Source organism: Lepidochelys olivacea, assembly GCF_965140295.1.
Source record: "Lepidochelys olivacea isolate rLepOli2 genome assembly, chromosome: 1".
NCBI lineage: Eukaryota > Metazoa > Chordata > Testudines > Cheloniidae > Lepidochelys > Lepidochelys olivacea.
The window spans coordinates 9,648,317-9,669,827 of NC_140411.1; the positions used below are offsets into that span (position 1 = coordinate 9,648,317).

The 21,511-nt window shown below is 52.9% G+C and overlaps 2 protein-coding genes across 2 annotated transcripts in view; one reads left to right on the forward strand and one right to left on the reverse strand.

The window, feature by feature from the left end:
• The window catches only part of LAMTOR1 (late endosomal/lysosomal adaptor, MAPK and MTOR activator 1), a 29,652-nt gene extending 9,283 nt beyond the window's left edge, over positions 1-20,369 (reverse strand). Inside the window, exons 1-2 of the mRNA XM_084616783.1 lie at positions 20,215-20,369; positions 902-1,047 (exon numbers count right to left, since the gene is read on the reverse strand). Of these exons, the coding sequence (XP_084472909.1) occupies positions 902-1,047; positions 20,215-20,256 (188 nt within the window). The 5' untranslated portion in view covers positions 20,257-20,369. The remainder of the gene's footprint in view (positions 1-901; positions 1,048-20,214) is intronic.
• The window catches only part of LOC311514297 (secreted frizzled-related protein 2-like), a 25,810-nt gene continuing 22,545 nt past the window's right edge, over positions 18,247-21,511 (forward strand). The window contains exon 1 of the mRNA XM_084616779.1: positions 18,247-18,710. Within this exon, the coding sequence (XP_084472905.1) occupies positions 18,635-18,710 (76 nt within the window). The 5' untranslated portion in view covers positions 18,247-18,634. The remainder of the gene's footprint in view (positions 18,711-21,511) is intronic.

The following is a 21,511-nucleotide window of genomic DNA, read 5'->3' on the forward strand; positions in this document are numbered from 1 at the left end:
TGGGGCTGTGTCAAAAGCCTTACTAAAATCAAGATCTATCACCACTACTGCTTCCCTCCCCATCCACTAGGCAAGTTACTCTGGCAAAGGAGGAAATTCGGTTAGCTTGGCATAATTTGTTCTTGACAAGTCCATGTTGGCTATTCCTCATAATCCTATTATATTCTAGGTGCTTACAAATTGATTCTTTATTAATTTGTTACAGTATCTTTCCAGGTATTGAAGTTAGGCTGACCAATCTATAATCCTCCAGGTCATTTTTGTTCCTCTTTTTGAAAACCAGTACTATGTTTGCCCTCTTCCTGTCCTCTGGGATGTCACCCATCCTCCATGAGTCCTCAAAGATGATTGGCAATGGTTGTGAGATTGCTTCAGCTAGTTCCTTATGTACCCTATGGTGAATTCCATCAGGCCCTGCCGACATGAATACATTTAACTTATCTAACTAGTCTTTAACCTGTTCTTTCCCAGCCAAGTGCCCTATTCATCAGTCAATGAGACTTCCCCTATAGGTGTCAACCTCTCTCCGTCTCCCATTGGCTACATAGGGAAACCGAGCCACAGCGAGGTTAAGTGACATACTCAAGACCACACAAGTCAGTGGCAGAGGTGAGACCAGAACCTACAGTCCTGGCTCCAACCACCAGACCACACCATGCTAGGATGACGTGTCCTGATAGCATTTTGACACCAAACTAAGTAACCTGCCACAGAGGGACATGGGAGTAATGTCCAAGCACTCGGCCATCCGTTAGCTTCAGGCTCCCTGACTCGGCAGAGGAAAGCACCTTGTTGGCACATGCCCTGGCTGCTGCCAGAAGAGGCCCCTCCACTACTGCCCCACAAGCCAGCATACACCTCTACCCCACAAGCAGGGGTGCGGCTCCACGCTGTGACTTACGTGGCCGTCTTGGCGAGGATGGACGACAGCATGGCCTGCTCATCCGTGCGGGCTGACGGGAGGCTGTGATAATTTTGTTCAGCTCCATTTAACACCTTGTTCGGGGGGCTGACAGCAGGCTCCAGCAGCCGCTTCGTCTCCTCTTCCTGGTGAGGAGGAAGGGGAGTAGGAGAATCAGCTCTGGTTTCAGAGGAAACTCACCTGTTCCAGATGCGAGTAACAGCTTAGATCCCGAAGCAACCCTCCCAGAGCCACCTGAATGGGTTACTTTATACAAAGGACATTTATATATGGATTACATCGACCACCCCAACATGTCCAATGCCTCTCTCCTTGCCATCAGAATCACTTTGCCATCCTACCTCCTGCCGGGGCCATTTTCTCTAGCAGCCCCCCAATATCCGCTTCAGTGGCCGGAAGAAAGCTACCCTCATGCTCTCTGGGTACCTGAAGATCTTTGCAATCCACAGCAGTGCGACTGGAAAAAACAGGCTGCCCCCACTGCCAGTAATGAACCATGCAGTCCCCAGGGAGGTTCATCCACTCCCAGGCCTGATAAACACTGACCATCTTGTCCAGTGGTTCTCAACCCGCGGCCCAATCAGCACACAGCTGCGGCCCATGTGACATCCTCCGGGCCATACAGGCAGTATATATATTGTGTGGATGCGGCCCACGTAACTTAGGGAGCTGCGTATGTGGCCCATAATGGTAAACAGGTTGAGAACCACTGATCTAGTTTGATCGCCTGCATAACACAGGCCAGAGAACTGCCCCCAAATAATCCCTAGAGCAGACCTTCTAGAAAAACAGCCAGTCTTGATTTAACAACTGCCAGTGATGGAGAATACACCATGTACCTTGGTAAACTGTTCCAATGGTTAATCGCCCTCACTACAAATTATTATAAATTTATGCCTTATTTCCAGTCTGAATTTGTCTAGGAGGCTACAGGAGCGGTCGTGGCCAACCAGACGGGATGTTACAGACGATCGCTGCTTATCTAAGCCACTCAGGAGGGGCAGTGATCTGGAGTAACTCCTTTGAGGGTTTTGCCAGTATAAATACACCCAACCCTTTTGCTGGGTCAATGCTAGAGCTTTTGCCTGTGTGAAGTGTTGCTTAAAAAAACATCACCACCCCTCTAACAGACATCACTATATCAGCAATTGTAGACCCGGTCTCAGTCCGTGATTTGAGCTGAAAGGGGTCAGCTGACAGCTCTGGAGACTCAAGTCCAGAGCCCACAGCTTAGATACAGCATGGGCATCAAGAGAGCAAGCATCCCTGTCCCCTGACCCCCCGATTCAATGGATGTGTCCCGGCCTGGACAGAGATCATCAACTTGTTTCACCTAAGCTAACAGACGGTTCTAACTTTCATTGAGCACCTGGGCTGGGGGCTTACGAAAGAAAAGCTCCACGAGCCCCACGTCAGTCCAGTCCTTGCGCCAGCCACATTGCTGGCACCGATGCTGCTTCTATGAAAAACCTGTTGGAACAGACCAGCTGGCCAGGGAGTCCCAGCCTGTACAGCGACAACCAAAGCTGCAGCAGCCAGATTCCCTTCTCCTGCTAGGCTCAGAGGGATGCAGTGCAGGAGTGATCTGGAAGCAGTATCCAGTATAGGGCTACCAATTTTGGTTGGCTGTATTCCTGGACGTTTCATCACAGGACATAATCTTTAATTCAAGATGAATCTTTCATTCCTGGAGGGTTGGCAGCCCTAATAGTACAGGACCCAAGTTCCCTGTAAGCTGCACGGCCATGCAGCAGCCTTCTTCACGTCACGCAGGCGCTCAGAGACCCCGCCCGGGGGACCTGCTGCAGCCAGGGGAGGGGCGCCCCTCCTCCAGCCCCAACCTAGCCTGGCCCCCAAGCTGCTGGGGCCAACCTAGCCTGGCCCCCAGCCCTGACCCAGCCATGGTGGGGCACCCCTCCCCTGGCCCGCACCTGCCGGGAGAGGGGCACCTATCCTGTGGCCCCAGCCCCAGAACTGCCACAGTGGGGAGAGGGACCTCGTCTCCCCCCCCCAGCCCAGGTGCTGTTGGGGGGGTATCCTTTCTCCTTTACATAGCCCTGGAGCACCCTCCTGCACCCCAAACCCCTCACCCCCCAGCGGGAGCCCTCTCACACCTGCACCCCAACAGCCAAGCCCCCTCCCACACTCTGAACCCCTCGGCCCTATCCCCACTAGATGAATTTTGTTATGTACACCAATATGGAGGTCAGGCATTACATATCACCTCCATATTGGTGCACATAACAAAATTCATTCTGCACATGGATGGGAAAAATTAGAGGGAACACTGTACAGGACCCAAGAGGAGGGGAGGGGAGATCCCTCCCAGCATACAAAACTGCATCGTAATCCCAGATCTCACATTCGCTAATGAAAACAGCTCTAGGAAACACAGACCGTCTCACATGGAGACATTTCCTCCTTCCTCTGACACTGCCTAGGCAGGCAAACACTGATTTAAAAAAATGTTTATTTCAATACTAAAAAATAACCCTATTTAAAATTAAATGTGAAATTATGACACTTTACAATGTAAACTTGTTCAAAGCATTAAAAAAATATCCAAAAACAGCACATTTGCTGCCAAACTCAAACCACTGAACTGGTGGAAATCACTGGCGAAGCACCGGGAACCAAAGTTTGCTGAAGCATTAAACCAGTTTTTGACAGTAGTCGCCACTTGTGGCGATGCAGAGAATATTCTCGTCAGTTCAGTTCATTCAACTAATGCAGTTCAATGACCAGTTCATCCAAAGTCCAGAAACCTATTGGGGGTTGAAAAGGCAGAAAGCTTGTTTTCCCTCTGCCAATCTCAGAGCAGAAACAAGGTGAGAGAGATGAGACCTGCCAGCTACAAAAACTTGCAGAACAGGGTGACCAGAAACAGTGAAATTCCGTAACTACAGTTAATACCATATTTTCTTTCATTAAAAGGAGCTGTAAGTGCAAAAAAGGTTTTGACACTTACTTTTTCCTCTTATGTATCCAGGACATTCAAAGTAGTTTTATTGAATACAAACAATTTGAAAATATTGGTTTATGAAATTAACTGAATTCCAATTTCCATCCCAATGCAGCTCAACACAGAAAAAAAATTAAGTGTTATTCACTATCTTCTACTGTAACAGAGTAAAAACTAGGACACTGAATAACCTGATAAAAAGAAACGGAGTACTTGTGGCACCTTAGAAACTAACAAATTTATTAGAGCATAAGCTTTCGTGAGCTACAGCTCACTTCATTGGATGCACACAGTGGAAAATACAGTGGGGAGATTTTATATACACAGAGAACATGAAACAATGGGTGTTACCATACACACTGTAACGAGAGTGATCAGGTAAGGTGAGCTATTACCAGCAGGAGAGTGGGGGGCGGGGGGAAGGGGAGGACCGACCTTTTGTAGTGATAATCAAGGTGGACCATTTCCAGCAGTTTACAAGAACAGTAGGAGGGGAAACAAACAAGGGGAAATAGTTTTACTTTGTGTAATGACCCATCCACTCCCAGTCTTTATTCAAGCCTAAGTTAATTGTATCCAGTTTGCAAATTAATTCCAATTCAGCAGTCTCTCGTTGGAGTCTGGTTTTGAAGGTTTTTTGTTGAAGAATTGCAACTTTTAGGTCTGTAATTGAGTGACCAGAGAGATTGAAGTGTTCTCCAACTGGTTTTTGAATGTTATAATTCTTGACATCTGATTTGTGTCCATTTATTCTTTTACGTAGAGACTGTCCAGTCTGACCAATGTACATGGCAGAGGGGCATTGCTGGAACATGATGGCATATATCACATTGGTAGATGCGCAGGTGAACGAACCTCTGATAGTGTGGCTGATGTGATTAGGCCCAATGACGGTGTCAGCTGAATAGATCTGTGGACACAGTTGGCAACTGGCTTTGTTGCAAGGATAGGTTCCTTGGTTAGTGATTCTGTTGTGTGGATGCTGGGGAGTATGTGCTTCAGGTTGGGGGCTGTCTGTAAGCAAGGACTGGCCTGTCTCCCAAGATCTGTGAGAGCAATGGGTCGTCCTTCAGGATAGGTTGTAGATCCTTGATGATGTGTTGGAGAGGTTTTAGTTGGGGGCTGAAGGTGACGGCTAGTGGCATTCTGTTTTCTTTGTTGGGCCTGTACTGTAGTAGGTGACTTCTGGGTACTCTTCTGGCTCTGTCAATCTGTTTCTTCACTTGAGCAGGTGGGTATTGTAGTTGTAAGAACGCCTGATAGAGATCTTGTAGGTGTTTGTCTCTATCTGAGGGATTGGAACAAATGCGGTTGTATCATAGAGCTTGGCTGTAGGCAATGGATCATGTGGTGTGGTCTGGATGAAAGCTGAAGGCATGTAGGTATGTATAGCGGTCAGTAGGTTTCTGGCATAGGGTGGTGTTTATGTGACCATCGCTTATTAGCACTGTAGTGTCCAGGAAGTGGATCTCTTGTGTGGACTGGTCCAGGCTGAGGTTGGTGGTGGGATGGAAATTGTTGAAATCATGGTGGAATTCCTCAAGGGCTTCTTTTCCATGGGTCCAGATGATGAAGATGTCATCAATGTAGCACAAGTAGAGTAGGGGCATAAGGGGACGAGAGCTGAGGAAGCGTTGTTCTAAGTCAGCCATAAAAACGTTGGCATACTCTGGGGTCATGCTGGTACCCATAGCAGTGCCGCCGATTTGAAGGTATACATTGTCCCCAAATGTGAAATAGTTATGGGTGAGGACAAAGTCACAAAGTTCAGCCACCAGGTTTGCCATGACATTATCGGGGATACTGTTCCTGACGGCTTCCAGTCCATCTTTGTGTGGACTGTTGGTGTAGAGGGCTTCTACATCCATAGTGGCCAGGATGGTGTTTTCAGGAAGATCACCGATGGATTGTAGTTTCCTCAGGAAGTCAGTGGTGTCTCAAAGATAGCTGGGAGTGCTGGTAGCGTAGGGCCTGAGGAGGGAGTCTACATAGCCAGACAATCCTGCTGTCAGGGTGCCAATGCCTGAGATGGGGCGTCCAGGATTTCCAGGTTCATGGATCTTGGGTAGCAGATATCCCAGGTCGGGGTTCCAAGGGGTGTGTCTGTGCGGATTTGTTCTTGTGCTTTTTCAGGGAGTTTCTTGAGCAGATGGTGTAGTTTCTTTTAGTAACCCTCAGTGGGATCAGAGGGTAAACTGATGTTAATCTACATAACTTCTTAAATAAGTGTGTCGAGAGAGTATAGCAAAAAGTACCAAGTTCTACCAGTCAACAAGAAACAGCCTCTTTTGGCAAAAAACTCAAAAATACAAATGCAAAGCAAGATTAAAATTGATGATTTAAAAAGTTTCCTGCTTGCTGATTTACGTGAATCCACCCTGTTTCTCGGGCTCATTCTAGCTTGGATACAGAACAGTGTGCCCCACCAGTAGGCATGAATCATAGAATATCAGGGTTGGAAGGGACCTCAGGAGGTCATCTAGTCCAACCCCCTGCTCAAAGCAGGACCAATCCCCAATTAAATCATCCCAGCCAGGGCTTTGTCAAGCCTGACCTTAAAAACTTCTAAGGAAGGGGATTCCACCACCTCCCTAGGTAACACATTCCAGTCTTTCACCACCCTCCTAGTGAAAAAGTTTTTCCTAATATCCAACCTAAACCTCCCTCACTGCAACTTGAGACCATTACTCCTTGTCCTGTCCTCTTCTACCACTGAGAATAGTCTAGAACCATCCTCTCTGGAACCATCTCTCAGGTAGTTGAAAGCAGCTATCAAATCCCCCCCTCATTCTTCTCTTCTGCAGACTAAACAATCCCAGTTCCCTCAGCCTCTCCTCAGAAGTCATGTGTTCCAGACCCCTAATCATTTTTGTTGCCCTTCGCTGGACTCTTTCCAATTTATCCACATCCTTCTTGTAGTGTGGGGCCCAAAACTGGACACAGTACTCTAGATGAGGCCTCACCAATGTTGAATAGAGGGGGACGATCACGTCCCTCGATCTGCTCGCTATGCCCCTACTTATACATCCCAAAATGCCATTGGCCTTCTTGGCAACAAGGGCACACTGCTGACTCATATCCAGCTTCTCGTCCACTGTCACCCCTAGGTCCTTTTCCGCAGAACTGCTGCCTAGCCATTCGGTCCCTAGTCTGTAGCTGTGCATTGGGTTCTTCCGTCCTAAGTGCAGGACCCTGCACTTATCCTTATTGAACCTCATCAGATTTCTTTTGGCCCAATCCTCCAATTTGTCTAGGTCCCTCTGTATCCTATCCCTGCCCTCCAGCGTATCTACCACTCCTCCTAGTTTAGTATCATCCTCAAATTTGCTGAGAGTGCAATCCACACCATCCTCCAAATCATTTATGAAGATATTGAACAAAACCAGCCCCAGGACCGACCCCTGGGACACTCATAGAATCATAGAATATCAGGGTTGGAAGGGACCCCAGAAGGTCATCTAGTCCAACCCCCTGCTCAAAGCAGGACCAATCCCCAATTAAATCATCCCAGCCAGGGCTTTGTCAAGCCTGACCTTAAAAACCTCTAAGGAAGAAGATTCTACCACCTCCCTAGGTAACGCATTCCAGTGTTTCACCACCCTCTTAGTGAAAAAGTTTTTCCTAATATCCAATCTAAACCTCCCCCACTGCAACTTGAGACCATTACTCCTCGTTCTGTCATCTGCTACCATTGAGAACAGTCTAGAGCCATCCTCTTTGGAACCCCCTTTCAGGTAGTTGAAAGCAGCTATCAAATCCCCCCTCATTCTTCTCTTCTGCAGGCTAAACAATCCCAGCTCCCTCAGCCTCTCCTCATAACTCATGTGTTCCAGTCCCCTAATCATTTTTGTTGCCCTTCGCTGGACTCTCTCCAATTTATCCACATCCTTCTTGAAGTGTGGGGCCCAAAACTGGACACAGTACTCCAGATGAGGCCTCACCAATGTCGAATAGAGGGGAATGATCACGTCCCTCGATCTGCTCACTCCACTTGACACCGGCTGCCAACTAGACATGGAGCCATTGATCACTACCCGTTGAGCCTGACAATCTAGCCAACTTTCTACCCACCTTATAGTGCATTCATCCAGCCCATACTTCTTTAACTTGCTGGCAAGAATACTGTGGGAGACCGTGTCAAAAGCTTTGCTAAAGTCAAGAAACAATATATCCACTGCTTTCCCTTCATCCACAGAACCAGTAATCTCATCATAGAAGGCGATTAGGTTAGTCAGGCATGACCTTCCCTTGGTGAATCCATGCTGGCTGTTCCTGATCACTTTCCTCTCATGCAAGTGCTTCAGGATTGATTCTTTGAGGACCTGCTCCATGATTTTTCCAGGGACTGAGGTGAGGCTGACTGGCCTGTAGTTCCGAGGATCCTTCTTCTTCCCTTTTTTAAAGATGGGCACTACATTAACCTTTTTCCAGTCATCTGGGACTTCCCCCGTTCGCCACGAGTTTTCAAACTAGGACCTGGCTCCCCAAACATGTCCAGAAGCTGGGTAGGCCGTTCCCCAAAGTAAGGCCTTTAGGGAACATAACTACCCAAGACTCTCTGCTAACCTGCGAAGGTTTGATAGCAGCCATGTTTGGTGAGAGTCCCAGTTACATCACCTGCTTCCCCACATGGGCCAGCAGCTATTTATAGAAATGACGAGTCTTTTGTCAGCTGCTCTGGAGTGATTGTGCAGTCGAGAACAGCATGCCTGCTCTCTGCTACTTTGTTCTACTCTGATTGGTACCAGCCCATCACTCTCAATTAGAACCGACTCGTTAAAATGTAAGGATGCCCCAACCCACCAACAGCACCAGCCCAACAAGCAATGAACGAAGAGCCTCCCTTTCCTGCTATCCCTGCAGCCACCCCTGCCAGGTCAGTCTTGCAGCCTGTGGAGAGTGCATCCCAGGGCCAGCAGGTGGGGGCCCTCCCCAGAGTTCCTCCACTGATTCAAATGGGGAAGTATCCCCCAGGGAGAGGGGGCCTCGTTTGTTGGCTGATCCAAGGCCTATAACAGCGAGGAATGCAGCTAGTCATCTCATCACTCCTGGAGATAACAGGCTGTCTCGGGGATCTGTAATTCTTATGCACATAAGCAGATCACACGGTTAAGCAAAGGCACCCACATATCTGAGAGAAGCCTACGTATACGCAACGGAATGTATGGTGGGAATCTGAATCAGACCAGGGCAGTTACGGGCCATAAGACAGCCCTGTCTAGACTGGGGAGAAGGGTTGTCCTAGGGTCAGCCATGACCAGATAACATATTTTAGGGTGTTCAACTACTTACACCGGTTGTAAAGTAGTGTTTTAAAAGGGCTAGTTAACAAGGTGGATGGTCTAGATAGTCCTGCCTTGAGTGTAGGGGATGGGACCTCAAGAAATCTTCGAGGTCATTTCAGTCCTACAATTTTATGTTTTAAACACAACTGATTTCCTTAGTCTAGACAGGGCTTCCGACATTACATTGCAGAGAGTTTAGATGGCGAAGAGCACCTTTCTAAGGCAAGGCATGAAGACAGCTGAAAGAAGGCTGGATAAAACCCTTGTAAATATCCAGAGTGGCCATTTCTGCAGTCAGCACGGGGCAGAACAGGCAATTGTACTGCTGATGTCAAATTAATCTGATTAACCAGAGACCAGCGCACAATCACAGAGCAATTCCACTCAGAGGACGGGCGGGATTAGACGTGTACCTCGCCCCGCAAAAACAACATGGAGCCAGGAGACAGCCAGCTAGAAGCATTGGTAAGCTCTGGAGGGCATATGGAATTTGGGGTGAGACACTAACCTGTAATTAGGAGTAGAGGAAAAACTGATAAAGGGAAATGTAAAGCATGGGTCAGCCTGAGCTCCGAGACTGCGGAACAAGACGCTGGAGAGCAGACTGCATGGAACAATCCGGCACTCGCTGGGAGATGCCCCAATGGGCTTTTTCCACTTCTAGCTTAATAGTTCACATCCAGCGGCACCAACAATTTAGCTCCCGGCCCCTCGGGTCCCTCTACCACTGGGAGTTGGGCAGCCTGGGATGGGACTGTCCCACATCTAGGTTCTGATGACCTTGTTGAAGCAAGCCAGGTTAATCAGCAGCAACTGGGCCTGTGGGCAGATGTCCCACCCCTAGCAAGGGGAGTTGTAACGACAGTACCTTCCACCGAGGATTCACATGACGGATGAGCCAACCACCAAAAGAAAGGGCACAACCTGCTCGTCAGGATTTTTATTACCTCAGGCCTCATGCCAAGCTTCCCCAGGTCTCTGGGGACGGATATCAAACACCCAGAGCGGGTCAGACTACATGCTGCCGTTCTAACTGGACACAGACATCTCACTCCTCTGCCTCGAGAGCCGTTGGGGCAGAGCTGCGCACACCCGCTAGCAAGCAGATCACGGGCTTCAGGAAAGGCCACTGAGCACTGCGAAGAGACACTGACGCCAAACTGCTCCTGTGGAACGCAATCCAAGCCCTTTTGCCAGTGTTGACTGTGGTCTGATTTGTTCAACAACCCATCAAATCTGATGCAGCAAAATTTTCCTTCCTCGCTGTGTTCAAATCTGGGAGGGGGAGATTTCCCCCTCCCCTGGCAGACAGAGACCGACAGTGTAGTAACCACACCCCTAGTTTCTTCCTCCACCAACTTGGAGCTCAGTGCCCACACAAACCATCCTTCACTCCCAGATCTCAGGCCTCACTGGGATCAGGCCTGTTGCTTGGGGCTGGGAGACTGACTGCTGGGTGAGGAAAGGGAGGTAAGTGAGGGAGGGATTAAGCAATGGGCAGGAATCAAACATAGCTAGGGGCTAACTCAGGGAGGGAAGCCAAAACCCCTGGGAGCCCAGCAACCGAGCCTGCGGCTGCTAGACAGCACGGCTGGGGTTGGGGAAGGAAAAGTGTGAAAAGGAGACTGGCTGGGCAGTGGCAGCAGCAAGGGGAGCCAGGTGCAGCATTCACAGCACCTGGGGCAGCAGCTCCCTCTCCCCGGGAGCTCAGAGGCAGAGCGGGCAGCCACCAAGGGAACAATCGGGATGTCAGTGAGGCAGCCCCTCCACCCAGAACGGACACCTGGGTGATCCTCAGCAACAGGCTGGGCCTGTTGTGTTCTGAGGAAGGGGAAGCTAGACAAGATCACCCATCTGTTTTTCCTTCCCTGCTCTCCCGTAAGACCTCCTCTGACCTCCCCAGCGGGCCATCCGGCTCTCACCTGGCTTCCTCAGGCTCCATCTACACGAACTGGATCAGTTTCTAAACCAACTGGTGCAGTTGCTCTGTGGAGCTAATTTTCTGCACCTCAGTCTCTGCTCCAGAGGGGTGCTCAGATTTCCTCTCTCCGCAGTTTCAATCTTGTTAGCCTAAGACAGCCGGGAGCACCTCGAGGGCTCACGCTGATACTATCCCAGCCTCCTTCCCCAGGGAGCTCTGCCTTCAGAAAGGGCCTTTTCCGCAGTCATTAGAAGACCCAGCTCCTGCCCCATGGCTTTTGCTGGGAAGGGTCCCTGGGAGGTCATTACTGGGGGGCTCATTACGCATGTTTCTCACCATTGACACTGATGCCCTAAATTATACATATAGGTGATCTCCGGCTCAGGGCTTGGAAAAGCCAATTGCAAGTATGAGACCCCCTCTCACCCTGCTGGCAGTAGCCGAGGACAAGGCAGAAAGTTCCTCCAGTGACTAGAGGCGTGCAGAAATTCAGAGGTATCAGACAATGACTAGCCAGAGGCGGATAGGAGATGGAGCCCAGGGAAAGTGCCCTCCTAGAAATTCCAGCACCCTTCTCCCCAGCAGCTGACTAACATGTGAGCCCTGCTGAATAGCAATTAAAGTGCAGACTTCCCAGGTGAAGTATTGCCTAGATGGGCCACAAGGGGGCGCTTGCACTTCTCTAAAAATTCAGCACAGCTTCCCTGTGTCAAGTGGAGTGCCCCAGAGGTCAGTCCTGGGGCCGGTTTTGTTCAATATCTTCATAAATGATCTGGAGGATGGTGTGGATTGCACTCTCAGCAAATTTGAGGATGATACTAAACTAGGAGGAGTGGTAGATATGCTGGAGGGCAGGGATAGGATACAGAGGGACCTAGACAAATTGGAGGATTGGACCAAAAGAAATCTGATGAGGTTCAATAAGGATAAGTGCAGGGTCCTGCACTTAGGACGGAAGAATCCAATGCACCGCTACAGACTAGGGACCGAATGGCTAGGCAGCAGTTCTGCGGAAAAGGACCTAGGGGTGACAGTGGACGAGAAGCTGGATATGAGTCAGCAGTGTGCCCTTGTTGCCAAGAAGGCCAATGGCATTTTGGGATGTATAAGTAGGGGCATAGCGAGCAGATCGAGGGACGTGATCGTCCCCCTCTATTCAACATTGGTGAGGCCTCATCTGGAGTACTGTGTCCAGTTTTGGGCCCCACACTACAAGAAGGATGTGGATAAATTGGAAAGAGTCCAGCGAAGGGCAACAAAAATTATTAGAGGTCTGGAACACATGAGTTATGAGGAGAGGCTGAGGGAACTGGGATTGTTTAGCCTGCAGAAGAGAAGAATGAGGGGGGATTTGATAGCTGCTTTCAACTACCTGAGAGGTGGTTCCAGAGGGGATGGTTCTAGACTATTCTCAGTGGTAGAAGAGGACAGGACAAGGAGTAATGGTCTCAAGTTGCAGTGGGGGAGATATTTTGCATTTTGGATATTAGGAAAAACTTTTTCACTAGGAGGGTGGTGAAACACTGGAATGCGTTGCCTAGGGAGGTGGTGGAATCTCCTTCCTTAGAAGTTTTTAAGGTCAGGCTTGACAAAGCCCTGGCTGGGATGATTTAATTGGGGATGGGTCCTGCTTTTGAGCAGGGGGTTGGACTAGATGACCTCCTGTGGTCCCTTCCAACCCTGATATTCTATGATTCTATGATTTTAGGTGTCCCAGGCCAGTGGTTTTCAAACTTTTCTTCTGAGGACCCAGTTGAAGAAAATTGTTGATGCCCACGACCCACCGGAGCTGGGGATGAGGGGCTTGGGGTGTGGGAGGGGCTCAGGCAGAGAGTTGGCGTGCGAGGGTGAGGGCTGCAGGGTGGGACTAGGAATGAGGGGTTCAGGGTGTGGGAGGAGGCTCTGTGCTGGGGGTCAGGGTGCAGGAGGGGGTCAGAGCTCTGGGTTGGGGGTGCATGCTCTGGGGTGGGGATGGGGATCAGGGGTTTGGGGTGCAGGAAGAGGTTGCAGGTTTGGGGGCTCAGGGCTGGGGCGTGGACTTACCTGTGGTGGCTCCCGGACAGCAGTGCAGCCGGGGTGCACCACAAACCGTGGTGCACCCCAAAAGCGGCCAGCAGTGGGTCTGGCTCCTAGGTGGAGGTGCACAAGCGGCTCTGCCCGACTCTCGCCTGCAGGCACGGCCCCCCCAAGTTTCCATTGGCCGGTTGCTGGCCAATGTGAATGCGGAGCTGGTGCTTGGGGGCAGGTCCCTGTGGCCCCCCTGCCTATAAGCCGGACCCGCTGCTGGCTGCTTCCGGGGTTCAGCGCAGTGTCGGAACAGGTAGAGACTAGCTTGCCTTAGTTGGACAGCACCACCAACGGGATTTTTAATGTCCTGGTCAGCAGTGCTGACCAGAGCAAGGCAAGCCAGCACCTTACATGCCGCGACCCACAGTTTGAAAACCACTGTCCTAGAACAGGGGTTCTCATCCTTTTTCTTTCTGAGCCCCCCCCAACATTGCTCAGGCTTCGGCTTCAGCCCCGGGTGGTGGGGCTCAGGGACCTGTGCTTCAGCCCCATGTGGTGGGGCTTTGGCTTTCCGCTCTGGGCCGCAGTGAGTATAATGCTGGCCCTGCTTGGAGGGCCTCTGGAAACCTACTCAAGGCCTCCCAGGGGCCCCAGACCTCTGGTTGAGAACTGCTGTCCAAGAATTTGGATCTCTGTTTTTAACTGAATCTCAGCTGAAAAATAAAAGCTGTTCACATTAGACAGTGAGCTACTGAACTCCATGACTCTCCTCTGAACCAAGGACAGAAAGGCAGATGTGCCTCTAACTCCTTTACCTGTGGAACTCCCTGCCACAGGGTGCAGAGCCCAATACTGCAGCTGGAGAATTTAATGTCTTCTATAATATGTTTCAGAGTAGCAGCCGTGTTAGTCTGTATCCGCAAAAAAAACAGGAGGACTTGTGGCACCTTAGAGGCTAACAAATTTATTTGAGCATAAGCTTTCGTGAGCTACAGCTCACTTCATTGGATGCATGTTAGCCTCTAAGGTGCCACAAGTACTCCTTTCTATATTATATGGTCAGCATAAACAATGTCCAGGGGTGAACATTCCCCTCTCCCTTCCCCACCTGGTAGCACGGTATTGCATTATATTCTCACACCCTCCGCTTCTCTAAGGCTCAGGGGATACTGCTGCAGATGGATTCATAGTGTAAACTGGAAAATCAAATCCCACGGTCAAGCTGTAAGAAGAATATCCATGTTCTGGTCTATGATAGCTCACCATAGCATCGACTAGCCTTGCTTCAAACTTTGTCTTTTTCCCTTCCCCTCCAGCTTCTTGCTAGCTACTAGCAGTATCTGCCCACTGCCAGCAGCACCACTGCACTGGCATTCGTTCAGGATTGGCCCTGCAGAAGCAGGCAACTACCACAGGGCACCTCATTACCAGGAAACCACTGACAAATTGCAGAAGAGCGCCTACGTGATCAGAGAGCAGGAGGGACCATAGGAAGGAAGATGAAGCTAGCTAAACACATCAGCTTGGCTGAGCAATGTCTAAGGGAGAAAGAGGCAGGTGTAGACACCAAGGAGCAGGGAGGTCAGTGGAACTTGGGTAACATGAGGGATGAGGTCAGAGGGGGAATTCATGCTGTAGGGATCAGTCCTGCATTTGCAGGGAGTTGGACCAGATGAACTGTTAGATCCTTTTCTGCTTTAATTCCCATGAGTCAGCTTCCTCCAGCCTGGAGGCTGGACTGACTTCTGGATTCAATTCAAATTATTTCCAAGAACCTGACAGATGGAGAAGGAAGATTCTGAGCCACCAGGCAGCTGAGCTCCTGCAGAGTGTCAGCTGTCAAGCTACTACGGACAAACGCATCAGCAACTCTTCGCCATCACGTCCCCCATCTTCAGGCTGGCAGGGGATTCTCTGCTTTGCTGTGCTGCGTGGGAGAGCAGGGCTGAGCTACCCTTGGCTAGGCAGGCTTGCAGCACAGTCCCCAGGCAGCACCCCAGCGTGAGGAGGGAACAGCACCACCTTAGCACAGCAATGGGCGCCTTAGAAATCCCTGGTCTGGAGCAGCCAGTGGGTGATGAGAGGCCTGCAGCATCAGAGGAGCCGGTCAGCCCCCAAGGCCAAGCTTCCACAGCTGAGCCACCTGTAAGAAGAGGGTTTGAAGCAATCATACCCCGCACTAGACCTACCCATCTTATCTCAGACCTCCTTTGTGCCTCCGTAACTAGGCTTTCCTCTTCCTCACTTGCGAAACACTGGTGTAGCTCTTCATAGCACGCTCCTCCCTCTCCTTCCTCCCATGCTCAGCTGAGCTGTGAAAGAGCTTACCGTAAAGTGCCAGTGGCCCTTGAGATAGGCCTGGGACAGCTCACACTTCAGGAGCTCCTGTTTCAGGCCTTCTGCAAACTCAGGAAGACGTCTGTAATGCTCACCTCACAGTTTGGAGAGGTTTTGCCCAGCCGGAGATATGTTTGTTTTAGAGATGAAGGCCGAGAGTCTGAAGAACAATAGAGAAGTCTGTCGACACCTGCCTGGCTAGTCCTCTGCACCTGTTTACACCCTTAGTTCACGGCTGGTGCCGCATTTTGCATTCGGTACCTGTGGGATCAATGCATCTTACACTTAGTCCCCAGCACCCCAGTCTGTACAGTTCCAATGAGATTGCATTCCGGTCTGGACAACGCCGGAAAGATTGACAGAGAGGAGAACAAGGTGATTAAGGGAGAGGCTAGTTTATGAGGAGAGATCAAAGACAAAAGGCCAGATCCACGAAAGCTTTGCCATTTCCTTCAACGGGAGAAGGAGCCAGACATGAGTGCACACAGCTTGGCTAAATGAGAGGGCATGGGGGGGGGGGGGGGGAAGGGTGTCTGCCGTGGTTTCACATGATAAATGCAAAACAACTATTTGAACGGTGTAAACCCCAGGAGGGACAGGAACGCAGAGGCACCCGGGGTTACAACCCCAGACTAAAGCTGCCATGGGAAGTTCTACTGATCCATTTGTCCGGCACGTCTGACTCAGCCAATCAACTAAGCTGCCTTGGCTTTTAATCACGGCAAAGGGTGAGTGCCTGGCCGGATACATTTCCATGGTGATTCCTCAGGGCTAAAATAATGACATGAAAGAAGATTTACGCTGAATCTCAGGGAGAGCCTTCCTAAGGATGAGATCTGGTCAGCTGGACACTAGTGTCCTAGGCGAAGCCGTGACAACTCCATTGCTTGAGACAATTGAGTTTTCATGTGACTAAGGGAAAAGACCAATTCTGCCAACACATGCTAGCTACATCCTACTCAAGACAAGCCCTTGACTGGGCAAGACGGGAGCAACTACACTGCAGGGAATAATCTGACACTGACCAGAGCAGGTGGGGCGGGAAGCATCCCATAAGCCTCTACTCTTATTTCTAGGCTTCTGTACCTGATTTCAGATCCAGTCTGCCATGTACTGGAAAAAAGGCAGTTCTCCGTGGCTGAATGTGGTGATTCTGCTGCATTCTCAGCAGGTGACTGCTGTGTACCCCAGCAAAAGTAAACCGCTTTAACACGCACTCGAAAACAGAAGATTCCCTTTAGACCCCCAAGGCCCAGGGACAGGGAGCATCAGTTGGGGAAGTAATCAAAGCCTGAGGAGCAGCTGCTCACTCAGTGGCCAAGAATGAGACTCTTTCATTAAAGTTCATCTATTAATAGCTGTCCTACCAGCAACTCCATAACCTTTTGGCTTCCACTGGATGGCTGCGTGTAGTGACGCCTGGGCTGAGAACCGATAAACGGCAATTGGGGATGAGACAGAGCTAGACAGAAGAGGACTGTGGAATTCAGGAGATCATTTTAGTCGCGCCTGCCTGTCCACTGTTGCGAAAGTTTGTGAAGGCAGAATGACTGGTTCTCATTCCCACACCGGGACAGCCTCACTCACCTCCGGGCATACACTAGTACAACACACCCACAACAGGGCTTTTACGTAGCTACGTCGTTACTGACCACCTGAGTGGGGACAAGGCCTGAATCTCTTTGCCCTACATTAGCAGCCAGGGCTCTGTCTAGACTAGGGTTTAAAGGGCTGTTGGTGGAAAGTCTTAGCGAGCGCGCTCGAGAACGCTAACATAGGCAAGGCAAGCTGTGCTTAGCACGCATTAAGCTGGTTGAGTAGAAGCCTAGAGGAGTGCCTAGACTTCAGTTTAATCACCGTAGCCCATGTTAAAGCCTGCCCTGCCATGCAAGTTCTCGAATATGTTGGTTAGCAAACACATTCTGAGCCCACACTGTTAAATCTTAACTCCTAATAACCCAGCCATGTCCTTTAAAGCCCAAGGAATGAGGACAAGCTCCATCCATGTCTTGACACACCCCCTCACTAGTCCCAAGGGTTGGCCCTCATTCCTGGCCCAAATCCTCCCTCCAGTCATCCCCTAGTGGGGAGCTCACTGCAAGTCCGTAAGGCCCCATTTCCTAAGAATATGATGGAGGCCCTTGGCTTTGAAGGCAACAAAAATCAGCTCCAGGGTGGGGAATCTCTTCCATTTCTCACCCCACCCTCCAGGCCCCTCCTTTATCATCTTTCTGGCAAGAGACAGTCTTCACAAACCGAGCATTTTCTGAGATCTTTACTGACTTCTTTCCAAAAGTGTGTCTAGCCTCAGCCCCTTACAAAAACACACTGATGAATGTTTCAACAACACAGAAACTCCCAAGGGATACCCTGGTACCCAGTTACATTGGATCTAGAGTCACTGATGACTCAATCTCTGTATTTTGTCCATTATGGTTTGGAACAGGCCAAAGAATGAGACATGCCATAAACCCCCTGGAGTGGCTGTTTGGGTCCTCCAAAGTCTCTCATGTGCATGGGGGGTGCATTTCCAGATGGTGAAAAGCGGCAGGTGAACAGCACTTTAGCCACCTCATGGAGACAGCATGGGACACAGTCCCAAACCCTGCCAGCTGGCTCAGCTCCAATCTGGGAAAACCAGCTGTGAGCATGAGATGGAAATTCAGTTTCCGTGGTTCATTCTATCTATGGCCTTTCTGCGGAGACCAGCAGCAAGGGGAACAGTTACAGTATTAATTATGCTGGTAGGTTTTTGGAGGTCAAATGCAGTCTAGTGGACATTTAAATGAGGTTGCTAAACCTTCTGCATAGCTCACGAACCAGCCACCACCAGATGGGACCTGACTGACTGTGCTAATTTGCACGAGTGATTTTGGAGGAGAAAGGCTCCGTAATTCATTCCCAACCCATCCCCAGTATGAGACTGCGTACTACTGGACACCCATGGCTTCTAGCTGGAGATAGCCATTAAACCCAGTCCAAACAGGGTGACAAATGGCCCCAAGGGCAGTAATTTCCCCTGGAAAGAGTTGGCTTCCCATTTCCTGGAACTCATTAGCTAAGCCAAATCATAAGACAGAGGCAGATTCCCTCCCCCACCCAGGAGGCCACGAACCAAAGAAGTTTCCCAGGAACCGGACAGACCAGTTAGTGTCCTGCCTTGGTCCCTCTGGGGAAGGTAGAGGGCAATTTGAGTTCAGATGCTGGGGAACCAACTCCAGGAACCTTCCAAAAGGATGGTTGCAGATCCTCATCAGGAACAGAATTCTTCAGCTGGTTTGTAACAGACCATTCCCAATGGACCCCTCTCCCCACAGACACCCTGACTCCCATGCCCTCCCCATCCAAACCCACCTGGGGAAAGGACAGACAGAAAGCAACTTCTCCTCCCCCCGTCCTATGAAATACCTACTCTCCCAGATCCCCTACTCCCTGTTACACACTGGGACCTTCTTCCCCAGCTTGGTTCCTCCCCTGGAAAGAGGTCAGGCCAGCCAGCAAACACAATTCCATTTGGACTCCCAATGGGCAGGGAGAGCGACCCCATCTCTGGAGAGTCACAGCCTGGCAAGGGAACACCCTCTCCCCAACCCTCACTCACCTTCTCCCCAGGCCCTCTTCTTCCACAGCAGGCCCCACCCCTACCCCCAGCTCTTCTCCGACCCTTTGCTTCCCTAGCGACTGTGGCCCCTGGTCATTCTTCTCCTCCAGCCCCTTGCTCTCTCCCCTCCTCCTCACCACAGCTCTGCTTCTCCTGACACCCTGAACCTGCCCAAAGACCCCTCAGTGACCCCCACTCCTGGACACCCCAACCTAGACCCTCCTGACTCCCAAGGACCCCCCCCAACACCCCTCCAGCCCCTGCCCACAATGACACCCCCTTTCCTAGACCCCCCAACCTAGCCCCTCCTGCCTCCCAGAGACCCCCCCAACACCCCCACCTAGCCCCTCCCCACAGTGACCCCCTGCCCTGAAACCCCCCACCTAGCCCCTCCCCACAGTGACCCACTGCCCGGGACCCCCGCAACTAGCCCCTCCTGCCTCCCAGGGACCCCCCACAACACCCCCACTTAGCCCCTCCCCACAGTGACCCCCTGCCCTGGACCCCCCAAACTAGCCCCTCCTGCCTCCCAGAGACCCCCACAACACCCCCACTTAGCCCCTCCCCACAGTGACCCCCTGCCCGGGACCCCCCCCACCTAGCCCCTCCTGCCTCCCAGAGACCCCCCAACACCCCCACCTGGCCCCTCCCCACAGTGACCCCCTGCCCGCGACCCCCCCACCTAGCCCCCCCTGCCTCCCAGAGACCCCCCAACATCCCCACCTAGCCCCTCCCCACAGTGACCCCCTGCCCGGGACCCCCCCACCTAGCCCCTCCCGCCTCCCAGGGACCCCCCAACATCCCCACTTAGCCCCTCCCCACAGTGACCCCCTGCCCGCGACCCCCCCACCTAGCCCCCCCTGCCTCCCAGAGACCCCCCAACACCCCCACCTAGCCCCTCCTGCCTCCCAGGGACCCCCACTTGGCCCCTCCCCACAGTGACCCCCTGCCCGCGACCCCCCCCACCTAGCCCCTCCTGCCTCCCAGGGACCCCCACTTGGCCCCTCCCCACAGTGACCCCCTGCCCGCGACCCCCCCCACCTAGCCCCTCCCGCCTCCCAGGGACCCCCACTTGGCCCCTCCCCGGGACCCCCCTCCACACACCCTACCCGCGGCACTCTCTCCTGGGCAGCCAGGCCTCCCTCGCCCCATCCCCGGGGCCCCCCCGCCGCCCCTCACCTGGTCGGTGGCCTCGTTCTCGCTGCTGTAGCAGCACCCCATGGCCGGGCGCGGCGGGGCCGGTCGGAGGGGGAGGGGAGGGGAGGGACGCGGTACGGTGTCCGGCTCGGGCCCTGCCGCGCCGATCACATGAGCAACAACGGCGCCCGCCCCTCCAGCCAACAAACAACCCTGCGGGTAGGGAGGGGGGCAGCCACTCACTCGCCCTTCCCGGTCGCCGCTTCCGGACACGTGACTCGGAGCGCCAATGGCGAGCGCGGACCTGGGGCCCCCGGCGCACGTGACGAGGGCGAGCCAATCAAGCGCCGAGTGACACTCACGGGACAGGGGGGAGGGCCGCAGCGACGGGGCGGAGCCCGGAGACAGCGGCTCCCTGACGTCAGGCGAGGATGGGGAACCAATCAGCGCTCAGAGAAGAGCGAAACCGCAGCGCGTGATGGGGGAATTGAGACACGGGCCGGGGCCTAACGAACCTCCCCTCCCCCCACCCCCCGACACGGGCCCAGACCCCTCCCAATCCCCCACACGGGCCCAGACCCGCCCTTCCGACCCCCCCTTCCCGCCACAGAGCCCAGACCCCCCCTCCCCCCGCCCTTCCGACCCCCCCTTCCCGCCACAGAGCCCAGACCCCCCCTCCCCCCGCCCTTCCGACCCCCCCATCCCCCACACGGGGCCCAGACCCCCCCTCCCCCGCCCTTCCGACCCCCCCATCCCCCACACGGGCCCAGACCCCCCCTCCCCCGCCCTTCCGACCCCCCCATCCCCCACACGGGCCCAGACCCCGCCCTTCCGACCCCGACACGGGGCCTTCCGACCCCCCCATCCCCCACACGGGGCCCAGACCCCCCCTCCCCCCGCCCTTCCGACCCCCCCATCCCCCACACGGGCCCAGACCCCCCCTCCCTCCGCCCTTCCGACCCCCCCATCACCCACACGGGCCCAGACCCCTCCCCATCCCCCACACGGGCCCAGACCCCCCCTCCCTCCGCCCTTCCGATCCCCCCTTCCCGCCACAGAGCCCAGAGCCCAGACCCCCCCTCCCCCCGCCCTTCCGACCCCCCCATCCCCCACACGGGCCCAGACCCCTCCCCATCCCCCACACGGGCCCAGACCCCCCCTCCCCCGCCCTTCCGACCCCCCCATCCCCCACACGGGCCCAGACCCCTCCCCATCCCCCACACGGGCCCAGACCCCCCCTCCCCCGCCCTTCCGACCCCGACACGGGGCCCAGACCCCCCCTCCCCCCGCCCTTCCGATCCCCCCTTCCCGCCACAGAGCCCAGAGCCCAGACCCCCCC